At 39.7% G+C, this 20,234-nt stretch overlaps 1 protein-coding gene across 2 annotated transcripts in view; it reads right to left on the bottom strand.

The window, feature by feature from the left end:
* Nucleotides 1-11,865, bottom strand: part of ZYG11B (zyg-11 family member B, cell cycle regulator) — a 69,791-nt gene extending 57,926 nt beyond the window's left edge. For both annotated transcript variants that reach the window (XR_004302336.1, XM_032428846.1), the window contains exon 1: nucleotides 11,628-11,865. Coding sequence is in view for 1 of the 2 variants with exons in the window: in XM_032428846.1 (XP_032284737.1) it covers nucleotides 11,628-11,630 (3 nt within the window). In the remaining variant the exon portion in view is untranslated. The remainder of the gene's footprint in view (nucleotides 1-11,627) is intronic.
* Between the last annotated feature and the right edge of the window lie 8,369 nt (nucleotides 11,866-20,234).

Raw genomic sequence — 20,234 nt, forward strand, 5'->3', positions numbered from 1 at the left:
AGAGAGAATGAGATAGAGAGATCATGAGGGTCAGAGGGAGAAGCAGAGAGATCAGGGATCTTTTACACTTGGAACTGAAGCCCCATAAAACGCACCCAATAAATTATTTCTTGAATGAATTAGTAAATTACTACATTGTAACTTGTCTGGAAATTCATTTTATTTCTCCTATTGACACTACTTCAGGAAATATCTGGTATACAAGTATTAAAATTGCCTTAATTCTTCAAGATAGACTTTGTGGGTTTCAGGATCACTGAATATTGAGGTCTCTCTTTTGGTTAATTATAAGGAAAAATACACTTTGTGGATGATGCTGGTAACAACATCTTACAGTAAACAAAGCAAGTTCACATCTCTTATTTCATTTGATACAATAATCTGATGAAATGAAAGGAGAAATACCACAAATTTCATTTTACAGATAAGGAAGCTGAGTTACAAAAATAAAGTGCCTTTTCCAGAGGTACTGTGGTTAGTAGAAAGAATACTGGACCTAGATTTGAATTCTAGGTGGTGTTACACTACAAATTATCTCACTTTTCTGACCCTCAATTCTGTCCTTGGTAGAATGGGGATAATATTGGTACTTATCTCATGATGCTATTGTCAGGATGAAGTGAGAAAGTGTGTTTAAAACCTGTAGCACAATGCCTGATAAGAGTAATTATGCAGTAAATATTCCCTTCCTACTAGAAATGATCTCACACAAGTAATATAAATTTAAGTTTCAGACACATAGGACAGCAGATTCATGGTTGTAAATTCTCAAGAGAGACCTTTCCCATCCAGAGTCCATATTAAGGCAAATAAGCTTCTTTGTCTCCCTACACCATCAGGCAGACATTTTTTAAGTCTACCTTTTCACAAAGGGTGTACACATTTTAGGATCCTGGCTTTTTGTAGTTATCTCAGTTCTAATTCATGTGAATCAGGCTCAAAATCTCATTTCCTACCTGAAATGTTCCTAAACCTGACAAATCCTCCAAGAGAAGACAAATGGCTCTGGTAGTGCTCCTTTTTTTTTTTTTTGGTACACCTGGATGATTTTTTTTCTTAAGATTGGGCCAGAAACCAGTGACTACAAAGATTACAAACTTGATAATTTTATGATTAAAAGTAGTTTATTGACATCTCTCTGGAGGATTGTGTAATACTGTTCTGAAAAGTGGTGGTTTGGGAGTCAGCCTGCCTAGTTTAAAGTGCCAGTTCTACCACTTAGAAAATGATATAATTTTAGGCAAAGTACCTAATCTCCCTGCACCTCAGTTTTATGATCTGTAAAATACAGACAATAACAGTATTTACATCATAGGATTATTGTCAGAATTAAATAAATTCTAAGTGCAAGACACACAGAACAGTGACTGATATATTAACTGCTCAGTAAATACTACCTATTACTATAGAATAAAAACTCTATAGAACAAAACTGTGTTTTGTTCACTGCTGTATTCCCAGAGCCTAAAATAATGCCTACTACATGGTGCGCACTAAATGTTTATTGAAAAAACAAATGAACAGTCAGGCACAAATTTATTGCTAGGTTTATTTAAAATACTTTTGCCCCTACGCCTGGGTGGCTCAGTCGTTAAGCAGCTGCCTTGGACTCAGGTCATGATCCCAGGGTCCTGGGATCGAGCCCCGCATCAGGCTCCCTGCTCGGCAGGAAGCCTGCTTCTCCCTCTCCCACTCCCCCTGCTTGTGTTCCCTCTCTCTCGCTGTCTCTCTCTCTGTCGAATAAATAAATAAAATCTTTTAAAAAATTAAAAAAAAAAAATACTTTTGCCCCTAGATAAAAAGACTATCTGACAATAGAGAAATATCCTAAGTCTAGCACTGAAATTAAAGTGTGGGAATGAAAGGCAGACAAGTGTCATGAGTTCATGGGTATAAGAAACTTCAGATATTGGACAATCTTTGACTCCTCATTTTAGTAGTACTCCATGGGAAATCTCTTCTTAGTTTATTAGTTTTGGCTTTTTGTTTTTTTTTGTTTTTGTTTTTATTTTCTACTGCTAATTCAACCAAGTCAGACTTCTAGCAATAAACATCTAAGATAACCTTAGATATGATCTAAATCCTTCATCTTCTTCCCCAAACCCAATCATTTTACAAATGAGGAAGAAGGCAAGAAGGTAACGCCAAGGGCACAGATATATTGTGTTCAAGCGTACAGATATATCAAACTATTTGGAATGGACTATGGGCACTTATTTTTCTTTTTTAAAAACCATCAACTACTCCTTAAAGATCCCTAGATGCCAGATAAAAACGCAGGTAAGGCAAGTTTCTTGCATGTCTTCAAGGCCTGGCCAGTGTGACCAACAGCTATATGCTAAAGGGCAAGGAGCTAGAGTTCTATCTAAAAAAAGATCAAGGCCTGGAAAGGTAAATAAATCCCCTTACTTTCCACCTTAACTCATATAATAAAACAATCTAAGAAACAAAACAAAAATTCAGGTCAGTAATCACTGAGCATATGAACAGATCATAGGATTCGTGAACTCAAAGAGATACTTCAGCATTATTTTTCTCTTAACTACTAGCATGAGTTTTGAAATATAATAAACAGAGAAGCCAGGTTAATAATGGAAAGAACACTGGGCTTGCAGTCAGTGCTGGCTCTGCTACTTACTAGCTGTGTGATCTTAGGAAAATAAATTCTCAGTTTTCTTATTTGTAAAATTGATGCTAAACTTTTTTTTTTTTTTTTAAGATTTTATTTATTTATTTGACAGAGACAGACAGCAAGAGAGGGAACACAAGCAGGGGGAGCGGGAGAGAGAGAAGCAGGCTTCCTGCTGAGCAGGGAGCCCCACGGGGCTCAATCCCAGGACCCTGGGATCATGACCCGAGCCAAAGGCAGACGCTTAATGACTGAGCCACCCAGGCGCCCCTGATGCTAAACTTCTATCTTGACTACTTCACAAAATGGTGATGAAGAATAAATGGATGTGTATATGAAAAATGACTTTAAAATACTAAAATACTACACAAATATTAACATAACCAAAATTTTTTGGTGTGAAAAGTTGGGTAATATATTCATGGAGGTAAGAGCTCAAGTGCCCTGATCCCACAGGACTATAGCTAATAGAATGTATCTACTATAATAACTTAACCTTTAACTTTCTAGAATCTTAAGAGGTGGAAGAGATCATAGAGAAGATTTAATACAACTTTTTCATTTTAGAGATTTTTAAATAGAGGCATAGAGAGGTGAAATGATTTGCCAAAGGTTACAAGTTCTATGAAAAGAAAAAAAACTGATATTATATAACCAAGAACATTCAAACTTTAAAAATGTCCTTAGAAAAGGAGAATATGACATTGTACAGGCATTAAGATGCTGGAGAGCTAAGAAAAATGTTTGTACAAGGGAGAACTAGAGATAGGAAAAAAGAAAGAAAAAAAACAGAAGATCTTTATACAGAGCTAACAAAATGTTTAAATAATTAACCACCCCTCTAGATTTACAAGTAACTCATTCTTTACTATCTGTGTTTAAATATTCTATTCTCTGGAAGGACATCTCCACAAATTATGGACAAATAATTTGAAAGTGTTTGTACAAAAAGACATTGCTTAGCAATTCATCGTGAAATCATTTGGCTTCCTCCCCAACTCTTCCTGCTGAACTGTTTGTTTTTTTTTAAGATTTTATTTATTTATTTGACAGAGAGATAGAGAGAAAGCACAAGTAGGCAGAGCGGCAGTGGCAGGCAGAGGGAGAGGGAGAAGCAGGCTCTCTGCAGAGCAGGGAGCCCAATGTGGGGCTTGATCCCAGGACCCTGGAATCATGACCTGAGCCAAAGGCAGACGCTTAATGGACTGAGCCACCCCGTGCTGAACTCTTCTAGACAGAAACATCCATATATCCCAGGTCAAAAGTAACACTTGGGCTAGTAAGAGAAAAACTATCTGATCCAACATTTCTTGCCCACCAAACCTCTTTTTCCCCTCAGGGGACCTGCACAGAGTATTCATCCTTTTTTTCTGTCTTTCGTAACTCACATCTCAGTTAACATTACCTTATCATATTCTCTACAAAGTGCACACACTAAACAAATATTTACCTACTTACTATGTCTCAGGCATTATGCTAAGTGCTTAAAACATGAAGTTGAAAAAACACAGTCCTGTCTTTGTCCTCAGAGAGCTCACAAACTGGAGAGACAGCCATCTTCCTTAACTAACAATGCCAAGCACAGGAGAGGCATATAGAAAGGAGTAACCCAAGGCTGCCTGGGGGTAACTGAAGGCTTCGCAAAGGAGATAGGCCTTAAGGGGATATTGAAGGTTTAATAGTCAAAAAGTCAGGAAGGGAGACAGCATTCTAGACAAAAGGAACAGTGTAAGCAAAACTTAGAGGCACAAAAAACTCTTAAGGTGTGCTCAGTATTACTAAGCATAAATGCAAAGACTTTTCTCATAAAATGATTAGATCATTAGATTAAAAGACCAAATAAGGGTCCTAGTATACTATGCAAAACACATTCACTTAGCAACTATTTGCTGAGCCCCAACTATGTGCTAGACACTGTCAAGTACATAGGATACAGAGCTTTGTAGACCCGTTGCTGTCCACATATATGGTTGCCACCTGAGTTGTGCAGTACAACCTGTGTGGCCCTAGCAACCCTATAAGACTGCTATAAACTAGCGGGACCCAAACTGCAGGCTCCTTAAGTATGGTAGAGTCCACAAATTCACACACATAGCAAGTATGCTCTGTATACAATAAAATTTTGAAATATACACTATTTTCAATGCTGTTAAATTAAGAGCGCAGTATTGGGGCACCTAGGTGGCTCAGTCATTAAGCGTCTGCCTTCGGCTCAGGTCATGATCCCAGGGTCCTGGGATTGAGCCCCACACAGGGCTCCTGGCTCAGCAGGAAGCCTGCTTCTCCCTCTCCCACTCCCCCTGCTTGTGTTCCCTCTCTTGCTGTGTCTCTCTCTCTCAAATAAATAAATAAATTCTTTAAAAAAAAAAAGTGCAGTATCATTTTAAAAGTTAAAAATAGAACTATCCTGGGGCGCCTGGGTGGCTCAGTCATTAAGCATCTGCCTTCGGCTCAGGTCATGATCCCAGGGTCCTGGGATCGAGCCCTAGATCGGGCTCCCTGCTCTGCGGGAAGCCTGCTTCTCCCTCTCCCACTCCCCCTGCTTGTGTTCCCTCTCTCACTGTGTCTCTCTCTGTCAAATAAATAAATAAAATCTTTAAAAAAAAAAAAAAAAAGAACTATCCTGTGATCCAGCTATCACACTACTGGGTATTTACCCAAAGAACACAAAAACACTAATTCAAAGGGATACATGCACCCCTACATTTATAGCAGCATTATTTACAATAGCCAAGACATGGAAGCAACCCAAGTGTCCATCAATTGATGAATGGATAAAGAAGATGTGATATAGGGCGCCTGGGTGGCTCAGTTGGTTAAGCGACTGCCTTCGGCTCAGGTCATGATCCTGGAGTCCCGGGATCGAGTCCCACATCGGGCTCCCTGCTCAGCGGAGGGTCTGCTTCTCCCTCTGACCCTCTTCCCTCTCGTGCTCTCTGTCTCTCATTCTCTCTCTCAAATAAATAAATAAAATCTTTAAAAAAAAAAAAAAAAAAGATGTGATATATATGCATGCATGCACACATACACACACACACACACACACACACACACACACACAAAATGGAATACTATTTAGCCATAAAAAAGAATGAAATCTTGCCATTTACAACGACATGATGTAGCTAGAGAGTATAATGCTAATTGAAATAAGTCAGACAGAGAAAGACGAATACCAAATGATTTCACTCATGTGAAATTTAAGGAACAAAAAAGCAAAGGAAAAAAACGAGAGAGAGAGAGTCAAAGCAAGAAACAGACTTTTAATTATAAAGAACAATCTGATGGTTACCAGAGGGGAGGGGATGGGGGTATGGGTTAAATAGGTGATGGAAATTAAGGAGTACACTTGGGGGCACCTGGGTGGCTCAGTCGTTAAGTGTCTGCCTTCGGCTCAGGTCATGATCCCAGGGTCCTGGGATTGAGCCCCGCATCAGGCATCCTGCTCAGCAGGAAGCCTGCTTCTCCCTCTCCCACTCCTCCTGCTTATGTTCCCTCTCTCACTCCCACTATGTGTGTTCCCTCTCTCACTGTCTCTCTCTGTCAAATAAATAAATAAAATCTTAAAAAAAAGGAGTGTACTTGGTGTGATGAGCACAAGGTGATACATGGGAACTGCTAAATTACTATACTGTACACCTAAAACTAACCTAACACTATATGTTAACTAACTGGAATTAAAATAAAAACTTAAAAACAAAACAAAAAAACAACAAATGCGGTGATAGTTATATCCAATTTGACTTTTCATTTATTGGAAATGAACTATCTGTACTTCCAATATTTTATTTGTGGAGACAGGCTTGCAAGTAGCAGCATGAAACCACTCCTTTTGTCATTTAGAAATAAAACAGAACAATTATAAAAACGTTTTGATTTTTTTTAAGTACAAAAATGCAACAATTCCAAATTTAAGGTTAAAAAGTCAGTTCTTATCTATTTTGATGCCATAAACATAGTAAGTTTCAATCTACATTGTAATATATACTCATTGGAAAATATGACAAATAATGCTTTATCTTATGTTAATGTGTCATTTGTTAAAAAGGAAAAGGCTGAAATTTGTTTTAATGTATTTTGTTTATTATTAAGTGAACTACATAAGTAATTTAAAAAGAGTATATTTTACTTAAAATTATTCCTTATACCACACAAAATCTATTTAAAAAAAACAAATGAGAATGGGAAGTGCTGATTCTTTTTACATGACCTAATATATGACCTTTGGGAGACCTACTATTTGTAAATAAAGGACTTTGGTATAGTAAATTTACTTTAATATTCTCATAAATCCCTAACAGCAACATATGTGAGAACTGAGGCTCAGTGAGCAAAATTGCAAAGCTATTAGTGATTCTGTGCTTCTTCTACAACTCCATAGTAATGCCTCTATGGAAAATTCACTTCGCCAAAAAGTGGTGTACTCTGGCACCACTCTAACTTTGTATTTTATTTCCTTATATTCTCCTTCTTCTAGTTTAAATCACCACCACCAAAACAAGCCTAGGGTGAAAGTTCACACACTTATTTTCAGCTAGACTAGTGCAATAGCTCTTCCCACACCAAAACATATTTCATATTGATTTAGAGTGATAACCTCCAAAATCTCTTAATTATGATATTCCTTCACACACAAAAACAAGGTACTCTCAGTCTTTACAGTGAGGCCAAAACTCCTAAGCCTATGACTCAAGGTCCTCCATGATCTGACCCTAGGCTCACCCAGTCTCATCTTCTCCTGAACCCTCAATACTAGAGCCACCCATTTCCCAGAATACATCATGCCTGCTTCGGTCCCAGTTTTTATGCTCAAGCTGGTCCCTTTGCCAAGAATGGCCTTCCTTCCCAAACTCTTATCCAATAAACCCCCACTTGTTAAAACCCCCAATTCAAATGTCCCTTTCTCAACAATGCCTCCCTGACTTTCTGATCATCCCCAGTCATTTATTCATTTAACAAATATTTATTGAGCACTTACAATGCACCAGGTACTATGTAAGTGTTAAAGATACAATGGTGAGCCAAACAAACATGGTATTACATTCACAGAGCTAGTATTTTTCTCATTGGGTTACTATGAGGATTAAATGAGATAAAATGTATAAAGCACTTAAAACAGCATTTAAAATACACAACCATGTTCAATAAATATTAGCCTAACCATACTATCTAAAATAGTTGCCATAGACTCATATACCTTTGACCCTTAAACAGCACAGGTCTAAATTGTGTGGGTCCACTAATACACAGATTTTTTTACAGTATGGTACTGTAAATGTATTTTCTCTTCCTTATGATTTTCTTAGTAACACTTTTTCTCTATCTTATAAGAATACAGTTTATAATACATACAACATACAAAGTATGCATTAATTGACTGTGTCACTGGTAAGGCTTCCAGTCAACAGTAGGCTATTAGTAGTTAAGTTTCTGGGGAGGTAAAAGTTATACTGGGATTTTTGACTGCACAGGGGTTGATGCCCCTAACCCTGGCAATGTTCAAGGGTTAACTATACAATGTCACTTTATATTTTACCCTGATTTATTTCTTTTTAGCACGTATGACTGCTTCTCATTATAATTACAATTGATAGGCATTCTATGAAAGAGGGCTACGTAATAGAGGGGGTGTGACTTAGGGGTCTTTCTGAGGGGTAAGCAAGGCAGATGAGGTTTCCCTGAGTTTTCTGAGAACTCCAGGATATGCAGAGTTAAGCAGGCAAAAGAGGTACCACCACAGGTCATTCACTGTGCCATTCTTCTTATCGGTTTTCCACAATACAACTCCTATAATTTAATCTTTCAGTTTTCTTCCTAAAAGCAAAATCCTGAGAAGCCAGCTGTGACTATCCCATACCATGATCCTACAACTTTTCCTTTCTTTGCACGCTTTGCATTTAAAATTAGTCTTTTTGGGGCGCCTGGGTGGCTCAGTTGGTTGGGCGGCTGCCTTCGGCTCAGGTCATGATCCTGGAGTCCCTGGATCGAGTTCCGCATCGGGCTCCCTGCTCGGTGGCGAGCCTGCTTCTCCCTCTGACCCTCCCCCCTCTCATGTGCTCTCTCTCTCTCATTCTCTCTGTCTCAAATAAATAAATAAAATCTTTAAAAAAAAAAAAAAAAAAAAATTAGTCTTTTTGCTTGATGTCTAGACTGTCCACACATACAATATACAAAAAGGCAGGGATCATATCTGTATTATTTGTAATATCCCCAGTGCCAACACAGTCAATGGCACTCAAAAAAAAAAAAAAAAAAAAACAAGAATAAAAAGTAAGAACTACATCTTAAACCTGTGGTTCTCAAAGTGTTGGTCACAGAACAGAGAACATCAGTATGACATGAGTACTTGTTAGAAATGCAAACTGGGGTGCCTGGGTGGCTCAGTCGGCTAAGCATCTGCCTTCAGCTCAGGTCATGGTCCAGGGTCCTGGGATCAAGCCCCGCATCAGGTTCCCTGCTCCGTGCGGAATCTGCTTCTCCCTCTCCCACTCCCCCTGCTTGTGTTCCCTCTCTCTCGCTGTGTCTCTCTCTGTTAAATAAATAAATAAAATCTTAAAAAAAAAAAAAAAAGAAAGAAATGCAACTATCAGGCCCTACTCCAACCTAATAAATCAAATGCAGGAAGTGGTGGCACAAACCCTCCAGCTGATTCTGATTTATGGTAAAGTCTGAGAACCCTTGTTTTAGACATCTTAACTATTCAAAACACAACAATGAAAATTTTGAAAAATATAAAATGCAAAGCTTTATAATAATGTTTAACTCTATTTACTGAGTGCCTACTACATATATTGCATAAGGAAATAAAAAAGAGCAGCCTCACAGGTAATTCTCAGCTCATAATAAGCTAATATTTTGCCTTCTCTTCACTTCTCCCAGACATACCCTCTTAACTCTGCATGTATGTGGGGGTTTTTTTGTTTTTGTTTTTAAAGGTTTTATTTATTTGTTTTAACAAGTAAAGAAAATCAAGTTAGTTGCGGGCAAAGTCGAAATTATAGTCATGCCTAATATATCTTCCTAGTCACATTTCCTACTATACATCCTCATTTCCTCATCTCTCCATGCTAAATAAAGGTAATCTGCTACCTACAATACATCCTAATTACTTTCTACTCTCATTCACAACAAAGCATTCTTTGCCTTCCCAAAATGATCTATATAAACCACATTCATCTTTCGGGCCCAGCACAAATGACACCTTTGGATCCTAAATACCCAGAAAGAGTTTAAATCTTCTCCCTCTGTACTCATACATTCATTCTCAGTGGGAGAACCAATGCTTCCAAAAACCTATAAATTTGGTGTCTTAGGCAGGACAGCTTACTTTATTCTAAAGAGATCATCGCATCTTACTAAATTTATTTTTTGCACCAAAAATAAAATTCTCCAACTCACTCTTTCTATGTAGTCCTCTAGTTGTCTCAAATTTCAGTTTAAGATCATACTTGTCAGATAGGAAAATGAGAGCACAAAGTGAATCATTCAAGCATGGATATGGCCTGGGCACTAGGAATAAAAGGAATAAGTAGGCACAACTGCTGCCTAGAAAAACCCCACATTTCAGGGGGAGATACAGGTTACCACACAAAGGTAGTGTGATGGATTGTGTATGTGAAGGGTTGTTGTGGAGGCAGACACAGAAGAACCACCTAAAAATGCAGTCAGTTAAGAGAAAGTTCACAGATTAAATGATTTTATAATAAACCACTTCCCTAAAAAATGAATAGGGTAAAAACAAAAACTGACTAACCTCCTAGAACATGATTACCAGGACTTAGTTTTGACTATAATATCATTCCTCCCACAGACCAAAATTTAGATTGCTGATATGATCAGCAATGTGTTTATTAAATGTACTGCAAACCATGTGTAACCCAACTCAATGAAAAACCAACTGAAGCCTCAACTTATTTTGAAACAGGAAGGAGAAAATTTGCAAATATAAGGGTCTCTCAACTAAAGGCAGAGAGAGCGAAACAAACGATGGTATTAGAAGGTATTAAAGAGACTGGCACAATCTGACTGCCAACCTGATTTTCAGTCTTCAGATGCCCTGGTCTCTGCCTCCAAACAAAAAACAAACCGTTTGTTCTGAGTAATAGTTAAGCTTGCAAATAAATATTTTTAAATTTCCCAAGCTGTACGTACCTCCACATTAAAAGACGCTCAAAATAAAAAATTAAAAAAAAAAAAAACGTTTCAAAACATGTTTAATTATTTGTCAAAGGCTAGATATCTCAAAAGGTCATAGGACGGATGCTGGCCGTCACCCCATGCTTCACTCCAAAACACACTATCACCCAGGTTTTGCAATAACACTAGGCAATAAGGCGTCAGGCTCTCGCCAATACTTCCCATCTCCCCCTTCCCCTCTACAAAAAAGAAAAAGAAGAAAGCTTACAAATCCCTATCTGCCCGCCCCACTGTTCCTGGGAAGCAATTGCCCTCAAATTGTTCCTGCACAGACCCCTGAAGCCTTAGAAGGAAATGGGGACAGCTGTGAGTGCGGGGGAGAAACGGCATCCGATTAAGGGGGAGAGGAAATGTGGCTGGTAGAGGACGAAGGGGAGAAAGGATACGGAGAGGAGGGGGCAGTGGAGATAAAATAATGAAAGGGTGTAAGAAGCGAGAGCAAAGAGCAGGAGCGAAAAATAGGGAGGAAGAAGAGAGGAACAGAGATCCCAAAAGAGATAAAAAAGCAAAATGGTAGAAGGTCGGGTTAAAGGACGAGGGGGCGGCAACGGGGAACGCGAAAGAAGCTGTCACTGGGGGTGATAAAAAGGGTGTCACCGGGAAGGAGAGCGCTGGGGGGGGATGTCACCCCAGCAGGTGGACGGGGAACAGGGGGAAGGAGAAGCGGGGGCGCCGAGGGGGACAGTAGCAAGGGGGTGAGGTAAAGGCAGGGGGCAGAAGGGGGCACCAGAGCTAGGGAGGGGCAGGCCGCGGGGGCTAGGGTGGCGTGCGGCTAAGGCTCAGGCAGGCCTCGTTCTCTCACCATGGCTGCGCCGGCCTGGTCCTCGGGCGTGCAGCCTCTGTCCTGGGTTCGGCGGCGGGCCGGGCCTGAGCCCGCCCCCAGGCTGAGCCGGCGCGGTGGCTCCAGGAGGCTCCGGGAAGCGGCGGCTCCGGGCTTGGCCCAGGCCTCGGCCTCCTTCCCTAAAAAGCTGGAAGTGCAGCAGCCGCAGCCGCAGCCGCAGCCCGAGCCGGAGCGCAAGACTCCGCCCCCGCGAGGCCCCGCCCCCCACTGGCGAGCTGAGTTTGGTCCCGCCTCCGTCCTCACTGCGCAGACTCAGTCGAGGAGTCGCTACCGCGCGCCTGACCTCTGGGTTCTGCCCACTTGCCAGGCCCTTAAAGGAGCCACACCCCCTCAAATCGTAGCTTCCCTCTAAAAATAAGAGCTTTAGATATTACGTCATAACAGGAGATTGGAGCACTCACTCGTTTCAGTAATCTATAAGCCCTTGCGTTTCCGGTTCATTGTCATTCGTTACCATTGTCGTAATTCTTAGTGATTTCCGTTCTCTTAGGTAATTCTTTCAATGCTCTCACATCTCAGGTTCTCCTCTCCACTAGGGATCACCCTTGCCTCAGCCTCTCATTTCCATGCTCTTACTTTAGATCTCATTACCAATGATTGTAACCCTGTATAATCTCAATTTTATTCATCCAACTCTCCCATCACACCCCCCTTCATTTCTAGCTCTCTTCCTCTAATACCCAAATCCAAAACTTCAACTCCTCCAAGACTCAAAATCCACTGATCCTACCACCTTTTCACTATTCCTTACATGGCCCTTTTATCCTCACTTCCGTCCTTGAACGTCCTTGAGTTTAGATTCTGTCGTCCATCATGAAAATCATTCCTAGGTATTAGCCTTCATTTCTCCAGTCCTGCTCTCCTTTCCTTGTGCTCACCTGATTAAACTCTAATCCTAAACCTGCGCAAAACGGAGGAGAGTGGAGAAAAATTCAGAATCATACTGATTCTGATTTGGCTCTCTTTAAATCTGATAATCTATTATCCTCAAATAGGCCTCTAACGCTTAGCTACATTTCTCCAGTTCCACACACTGTCCCACTGTACTAGATGACTGTCAAACCTTCCTCCCTCATCCTCACTTAACTGATGATTTTGCTACTAATTCACTGAGAAAATGAAGCAAAAAAAAAAAAAAGAGAGAGAGAGAGATTGAGAGAGAACATCCACAGCCACCATGACTTCCAGCCTACCTCTAACTGCTCTGCCTGTAATTCTGCTCCTATATTCTGCCTTCCTTTCCTTTAGTAGGCATGAGCCATTTGACTTTTAACTGAGGTCAAACTCTCCTTAGTTCTTCTCAAACTACCTGTGCTAAAAGACTTTTTTTTCTCTGATCTCAAACCTAATTTTTGTAAAATGCAATAAAAATTAATTACTAAAACAAATTAAATTTTAAAACAGACATACCAAATGCAAGCCCAGATCATTTTTTTTACTATCTTCACCACTTTTAAATGTACAGTTCAATGGCATTAAGTACATTCACATTATTGTGCTACCACCAACCACCATCTAGCTCCTGAACTATTTTCATCTTGCAAAACTGAAACTCTGTACCCATTAAACAATCATCCCTTATTCTCTCCTCCTCCAGCCCCTAACAACCACCACTCTATTTTCTGTATCTATGAATTTGACAACTCTAAGCCAGACTTTTTGTTATTAAATTCCACAGACAAAATTTTTCTGTTAAATTGCTATAAAAGCTTCTAGGGGCACCTGGGTGGCTCATTTGGTTAAGCATCTGACTCTTGGTTTTGGCTCAGGTCGTGATCTCAGGGTCATGAGATCCAGCCCCACATCAGGCTCCATGGTCAGCAGGGAGTTTGCTTGAGATTCTCTCCCTCTCCTCCTGCCCCTCCCCCCACTCACACTCTCTATCTCTCTCTAAAACAAATAAAATCTTAAAAAAGAGCTTCTAAATATTTACTCTCAATTTCTACCATAAATTGGTAACAAGCTGTTCACAGACCATCTCTAGTCCACAAATCACACTTTTGGTAGCACAGTGCTAAGTCCCACATGGTTTCATTTCCTCGAAGACATCTATCCAGCAATTCTTCCTATCTTCTATATCGTCATTTTGTTTTTCTCTCCCATTGACATACCAACATGGACTTATTTCTTCCATCCCAAAAAAACAAAACCAGAAATACCTCTCTTGACCCAGCTTGACTCTGCAGCTCTCAGCCTGGCTCTCCAGCCTGCCCCATTTCTCTGCCCTTCTTTATAGCAAAACATCTCATAAAGGTGGCCCATTACTGTGCTCCTCGATGTCTTGACTTCCTTTTTCCCACTCTGTGGACCCATCCTCTACTACTCCACTGAAATGCTCTCATCAAGGCCACCAGTGACATAATTTATTTATTTATTTTTTTTTTAAAGATTTTATTTATTTATTTGAGAGAGAGAATGAGATAGAGAGAGAGCATGAGAGGGGGGAGGGTCAGAAGGAGAAGCAGACTCCCTGCTGAGCAGGGAGCCCGATGCGGGAATCGATCCTGGGACTCCAGGATCATGACCTGAGCCAAAGGCAGTTGCTTAACCAACTGAGCCACCCAGGCGCCCTGACATAATTTATTAATAACAATTTTCACTCTTACTTGACCTACCATGAGCACTAGACACAGCTGATCATTTCTTCCTCCTTGGCTACCATGGCACTCCACTACCCTGGATCTTCTTCTATTTCACTGGCTGCTCCTGGCTTCTCCACATTTCTCTGACCTCTAAACACTGTCTCAGTCAAGTATTGACTTTGACCTTTTATCTTTGCCATTTATACTCCTTCCTTGATGATCTTATCCCATCATATTAATTTAAATATGATCTATGTAGGGTTAATCCCCAAAATTACACCTCCACTCCAGACCTCTGTTCTGAATTTCAGATTTATATATCCAACTACCAACCACACACCTCCTCTTGTAAGTCTAGTAGATTTCTATTATTCATTAGTAGCCACCCAATAGACTTCCCCTCAAGTCCTATAGGCTATGAATAAACCAACAAATAGCAAAGGGAATAAGACTACCAATATTAGTTTTGACCAATCATGATTTAGTCTCTATGTCTGATCTGGGAGTCACCATACCTGAGGACCTGGTGGTAGTGGAGGAAAATCACTATTAAAAAAATTAGGGTTCTGCCATCAAGAAAGAATGAAGCCATAGTTGATCTATAATCAATGACACAGAATAGAAAGTCCAAAAATATATCCAAATATGCAGAGGAATTTAGTATGAGAAAGGTAAAATTTTAGGTCAGTTAAAAAAATAGTAGTATTTTTGGTGTTAGAATAACTGCATAGCCATCTAGAAAAAATTAACTTGGATCTACACCTCACATTATTTACCAGGATAAATTTCAAATACATCAAAGATTTAAATGTAAAAAAAATGAAACTAAAAAATACTTGATGGAACCATGGGGGAAATTTTTATAATCTCGAAGTGAGGAAGGTCTTTTAAAATATATATTTAAAAAAATGTAGTTGCTATAAAAGATTGACAAATTTAACTATGTAGAAATAAAAAATGTTTGTAGGGCAAAAAACACCTTAAGAAGAGTAAGATGACAAATAACTATAAGCATGTTTGCATTTCATATCATAGGAAATCGATAATTTTCATATTTATATACAGAGTGGAAATCACGAAGAACTAAAATACAAGGGGAGATGGGTGGGAGATGGGCTAAATGGGTGACAGGTATTAAAGAGGGCACTTGGGGCACCTGAGTGGCTGAGTTGGTTAGGCGTCCACCTTTGGCTTGGGTCATGGTCCCACAGTCCTGAGATGGAGCCCCACTTTGGGCTCCCCACTTACCGAGGAGTCTGCTTCTCCCTCTCCCTTTCCCTGCCACTCTGCCTGCTTGTGCTCTCTCTCTTCCCCTGTCAAATAAATAAAATTTTTAAAAAATTAAAAAGTTAAAAAAAAAATAAAGACAGCACTTGTGATGAGCACTGGGTGTTGTATGTAAGTGATAAGTGATGAACCACTGAATTCTACTCCAGAAACCAATATTGCAGTAAATGTTAACTAACAAAATTAAAACAAAACAAAAAATCCAAGGGGAAAAATATGCAAAAGACATAAACTGATATTTCATAGAAAAAGAAATAGAAATGGCTCTTACTTGTGATAAGAGAAATGCAAATTATAATTTGTTTGAAATGCTATTTTTCATCTATCAGATTGGCCAATATCCACAAGACTGATAAGATGCTGTGGTGGCAGGGGCAGTTTGACATGTATTCTTCTATTTTGTTTGTGGGACTGTAAATTGGAACGACTATGGAAGACAATTTGAGGGTGATATTTATCAAATTTTTATTTTTTTTAAAGATTTATTTATTTGAGAGAGAAAGAGCGAGAGCACACACACTGGGGTGGGGGAGGGGCAGACGGAGAGAATCTTCAAGCAGACTCCCTACTGAGCCCTACAAAGTGTTCCATCCCAGGACCCTGAGATGGTGATCTGAGCTGAAACCAAGAGTCAGATGCTCAACCGACTGAGCCACCCAGATGCCCCTATCAAATTTTTAAGTGCACATTCCCTTTGACTCAGAAATTCCACTTCTAACAAGCTTTGTTTATAATAACAAAAGATTGGAAAAACTTAATTGTTTATTAATAAACTGGTTAAATAACAGTGTATTCCTACAATACATACTCTCCTGCCACAAAGCAGAACAAGCAAGTTCTTTATGTAGTGATATTGAATGATTTTCAAGATCTATTAAGTGAAAAAGCAAGGTCTTTTTTTTCTTTTTAAAGATTTTATTTATTTATTTGACAGAGAGAGACATAGTGAGAGAGGGAACACAAGCAGAGGGAGTGGGAGAGGGAGAAGCAGGCTTCCCGCTGAGCAGGGAGCCAGATGTGGGGCTCGATCCCAGACCATGACCTGAGACCAAGGCAGATGCTTAACGACTGAGCCACCCAGGTGCCCCAAAAAGCAAGGTCTTAATGTATATCACATACTGTCATTCCTGTAAGAAGTGATGGTGGTAATATATATACATCATTGCTTATATATGCAGAAAATATCCCTGGAAGAATTTAAAAGAAACTGATACTATCAACTGTCCTATTGCTGCTGGAAAGGACAACTAGATGGCAGGAGACAAGTAAGAGGGAGACTTTTCATAATATAACCTTTTGTATCTTTTGATTTTTTTTTAGGCTTTTTTTTTAAGTTTTATTTATTTATTTAAGTAATCTCTACACCCAACATGGAGCTCAAACACACAACCCTGAGATCAAGAGTCGCACACTCTGCCAACTGAGCCAGCCAGGCGCCCCCTGTATCTTGTGATTTTTTTAATCATGAGGCTATATTATCTACTCTAAAAGTAAATAAGATTTGGAAGATAATCATTTGGAGGCACCTATTTATTTTACAAGTAAAATAATTTTTTACAATGAGGAATAACTTCATTGCCGTTCCCAATTTTAAAAGATTCCGACAGTATTTTATTCTTGTTGAGTTAATGAGAACTAGATCAGTAGTTACTCATCATAAGTTTGGTGAATCAACCTCCTTTGACAAACAGTTTATAACTTTAAATGAACAAATATCATTTTCTACAACAAACGTTCTAACAAATGTAGTTTCCTATAGCAATTCATAATCTCAAGGTCACAAATCGAGACTCTTTGAAACTATTAAAATAAACCTTTTGATATTATTGTGAAGCTCTGCTCCTTTTGATAAACATAGAAACTCAACTTTATGAGGAAAGATTAAGTATAGCTTTAAATTAAATTCAAAGACAAATGGGGGTGCCTGAGTGGCTCAGTCGTTAAGCGTCTGCCTTCAGCTCAGGTCATGATCCCAGGGTCCTGAGATCGAGCCCCACATCAGGCTCCCTGCTCGACAGGAAGCCTGCTTCTCCCTCTCCCACTCCCCCTGCTTGTGTTCCTGCTCTCACTATCTCTCTCTCTGTCAAATAAATAAATAAATAAATAAAATCTTTAAAAAAAAAAATAAATTCAAAGACAAATGGTATACAGTTGTATACTATTCTTTCCTCTTATCTGTGTAAACAGAAGTTAATGGTTATTCAGTATTTTGTCCTCTCAAAAACATGTGTACCCTTTCATTCACCCCAATGTTTATAGCAGCAATGTCCACAATAGCCAAACTGTGGAAAGAACCTAGATGTCCATCAACAGATGAATGGATAGGGCGCCTGGGTGGCTCAGTCGTTAAGCGTCTGCCTTCGGCTCAGGTCATGATCCCAGGGTCCTGGGATCGAGTCCCGCATCGGGCTCCCTGCTCTGCGGAAGCCTGCTTCTCCCTCTCCCACTCCCCCTGCTTGTGTTCCTGCTCTCGCTATGTCTCTCTCTGTCAAAAAAATAAATAAAATCTTTAAAAAAAAAAAAAAAAAAAAAAAACAGATGAATGGATAAAGAAGTTGTGGTATATATATACAATGGAATTACACAGCCATCAAAAAATGAAATCTTGCCATTTGCAACGACGTGGATGGAACTAGAGGGTATTATGCTAAGCGAAATAAGTCAATCAGAGAAAGACAAGTATCATATGATCTCACTAATATGAGGAATTTGAGAAACAAGACAGAGGATCATAGGGGAAGGGAGGGAAAAATGAAACAAGATGAAACCAGAGAGGGAGACAAAGCATAAGAAACTCTTAATCTCAGGAAACAAACTGAGGGTTGCTGGAGTGGTGGGGGCTTGGAAGGGATGGGGTGGCTGGGTGATGGACATTGGGGAAGATAGGTACTATGGTGAGTGCTTGTGTAAGACTGATGAATCACAGACCTGCACCCCTGAAACAAATAATACATTATATGTTAATAATAGTAATAAAAAAAACACATGTACCCTTTCAAAATTTCTGCTTTGAGCTTGTGTCCTTTTTTTTTTTTTTAAGATTTTTATCTTTATTTGAGGCAGAGAGAGAGAGAGAGAGACAGAGCACAAGCAGAGGGAGAAGCAGGCTCCTTGCTGAGCAAGGAGCCCGATTTGGGACTCGATCCCAGGACCCTGGGGATCATGACCTGAGCCAAAGGCAGATGCTTAACCGACTGAGCCACCCAGGTGTCCCGACTTTCTTAATCTAAGTTTAATCAAGGCTGAATCTAAGGCCTTGTGATTACTTATTTATCCAGATAGTCAACTGTTTACAGAATAGGGAAGATTCCTTCATATTCTTGAATGATAGCTGTTATTATTATTATTATAAAGAGAATATCAATTTGTTCCATTTTGCTTCAGAAGGTAGAGCTAGAGGCAAAGGGGATGGGAAGCTATAGGAAGGTAGAGTTCAGTTCAACAATGGGAAGAACATTCTAAGAGCAAGAACTGTCCCACATAGAATGGGCTACTTGTGAGGTAGTAAACTCCTAGTCACCAAAGATGTGAAAAAAGGGGCCGATTGACAGAATGTTAGGGATGAATAGACAGGAGTTCCATGATTAGTTTAAGAATGGACTTGATGATTGCTCAGATTCCTTCTAATTCTAAAAGTGATTTGAGAAAGTTAAATGGGAAAAGACAAAAGCAAAGGATTCGGAATTTCAACATACCTCACTGATTTCAGAGGCAGGACATCCTGTTATTTTTAATATTCAGTGCCCTCAGTCTTTAAGGGAGGGAACCATTCTAAAGGTCTTCTGTCTTTTGTGTTACTCTGTTGGATAATGAAAAACACTCCCAGTTAAAAATAAACAAGTTTCTCCTTAACAACTTAATAATTGTTTTGATGAAATTTCAACTGGCTACTCCTGAGTATGAGGTGCTGAACTGCATTCCAACCACTCAGAACCCAAGATTCAGGGCAGAAGTTCCCAATAAGCATCATCCGTTAGGAAAAGTCCACCCTGGTTGGTGGCTGGCTACTCTGTGTGTAGAGTTAAGCAGTATCAAAGGATGTTTTCAGGGCTGAATGTCACAATCCAGATACTAACTCTAGCAATCCCTCACAAAGTCATAGCAGACAGTTTTGAAAAGGTTTATCAGCCAGCCTCACATTTAATCCTCATAACAATCCCCTGGAGCTGATAGAAGGGGTTATTATCTCATTATTAGATGGGAAAACACAGGCTCAGAGATAGGAAACTCCACAAGTCAGCCATGAAAGAGCTAAATCTGAGCCAGGAGCCCATTCTATCAGCTCACAGCCTTGGAGAGAGGATTGGAATTTCTCTCTAGGATAGAAAGGACCATGGGAACAGGAGGTCTTTCTAATGAGGAATTAATTTGTTACTATGTTTCTTAAACTTCAGTGTCTATTCTAATCATCTAGAGCACTTGTTAAAGCATTTTACTAGATCCCTCCCCGGAGTTTTTGATCCATAATGTCTGGGTTGGGGCTCAAGATTTTGCATAACTAGCACATTCCCAGGAGACACTGATGATGAGCCACTCTTACTCTATCCTTCCTTTCTACTGTCTTCTGTCAGACGCCAGAAGGCAAATGAGGATGATTTGAGCAGAAAAACAGAAGAGGGGGTGCCTGGGTGGCTCAGTCAGTTAAGCGTCTGCCTTCGGCTCAGGTCATGATCCCGAGATCCTGGAATGGAGCCCCATG

The sequence above is a fragment of the Phoca vitulina genome, unplaced genomic scaffold, assembly GCF_004348235.1.
Source record: "Phoca vitulina isolate PV1807 unplaced genomic scaffold, GSC_HSeal_1.0 scaffold2, whole genome shotgun sequence".
NCBI lineage: Eukaryota > Metazoa > Chordata > Mammalia > Carnivora > Phocidae > Phoca > Phoca vitulina.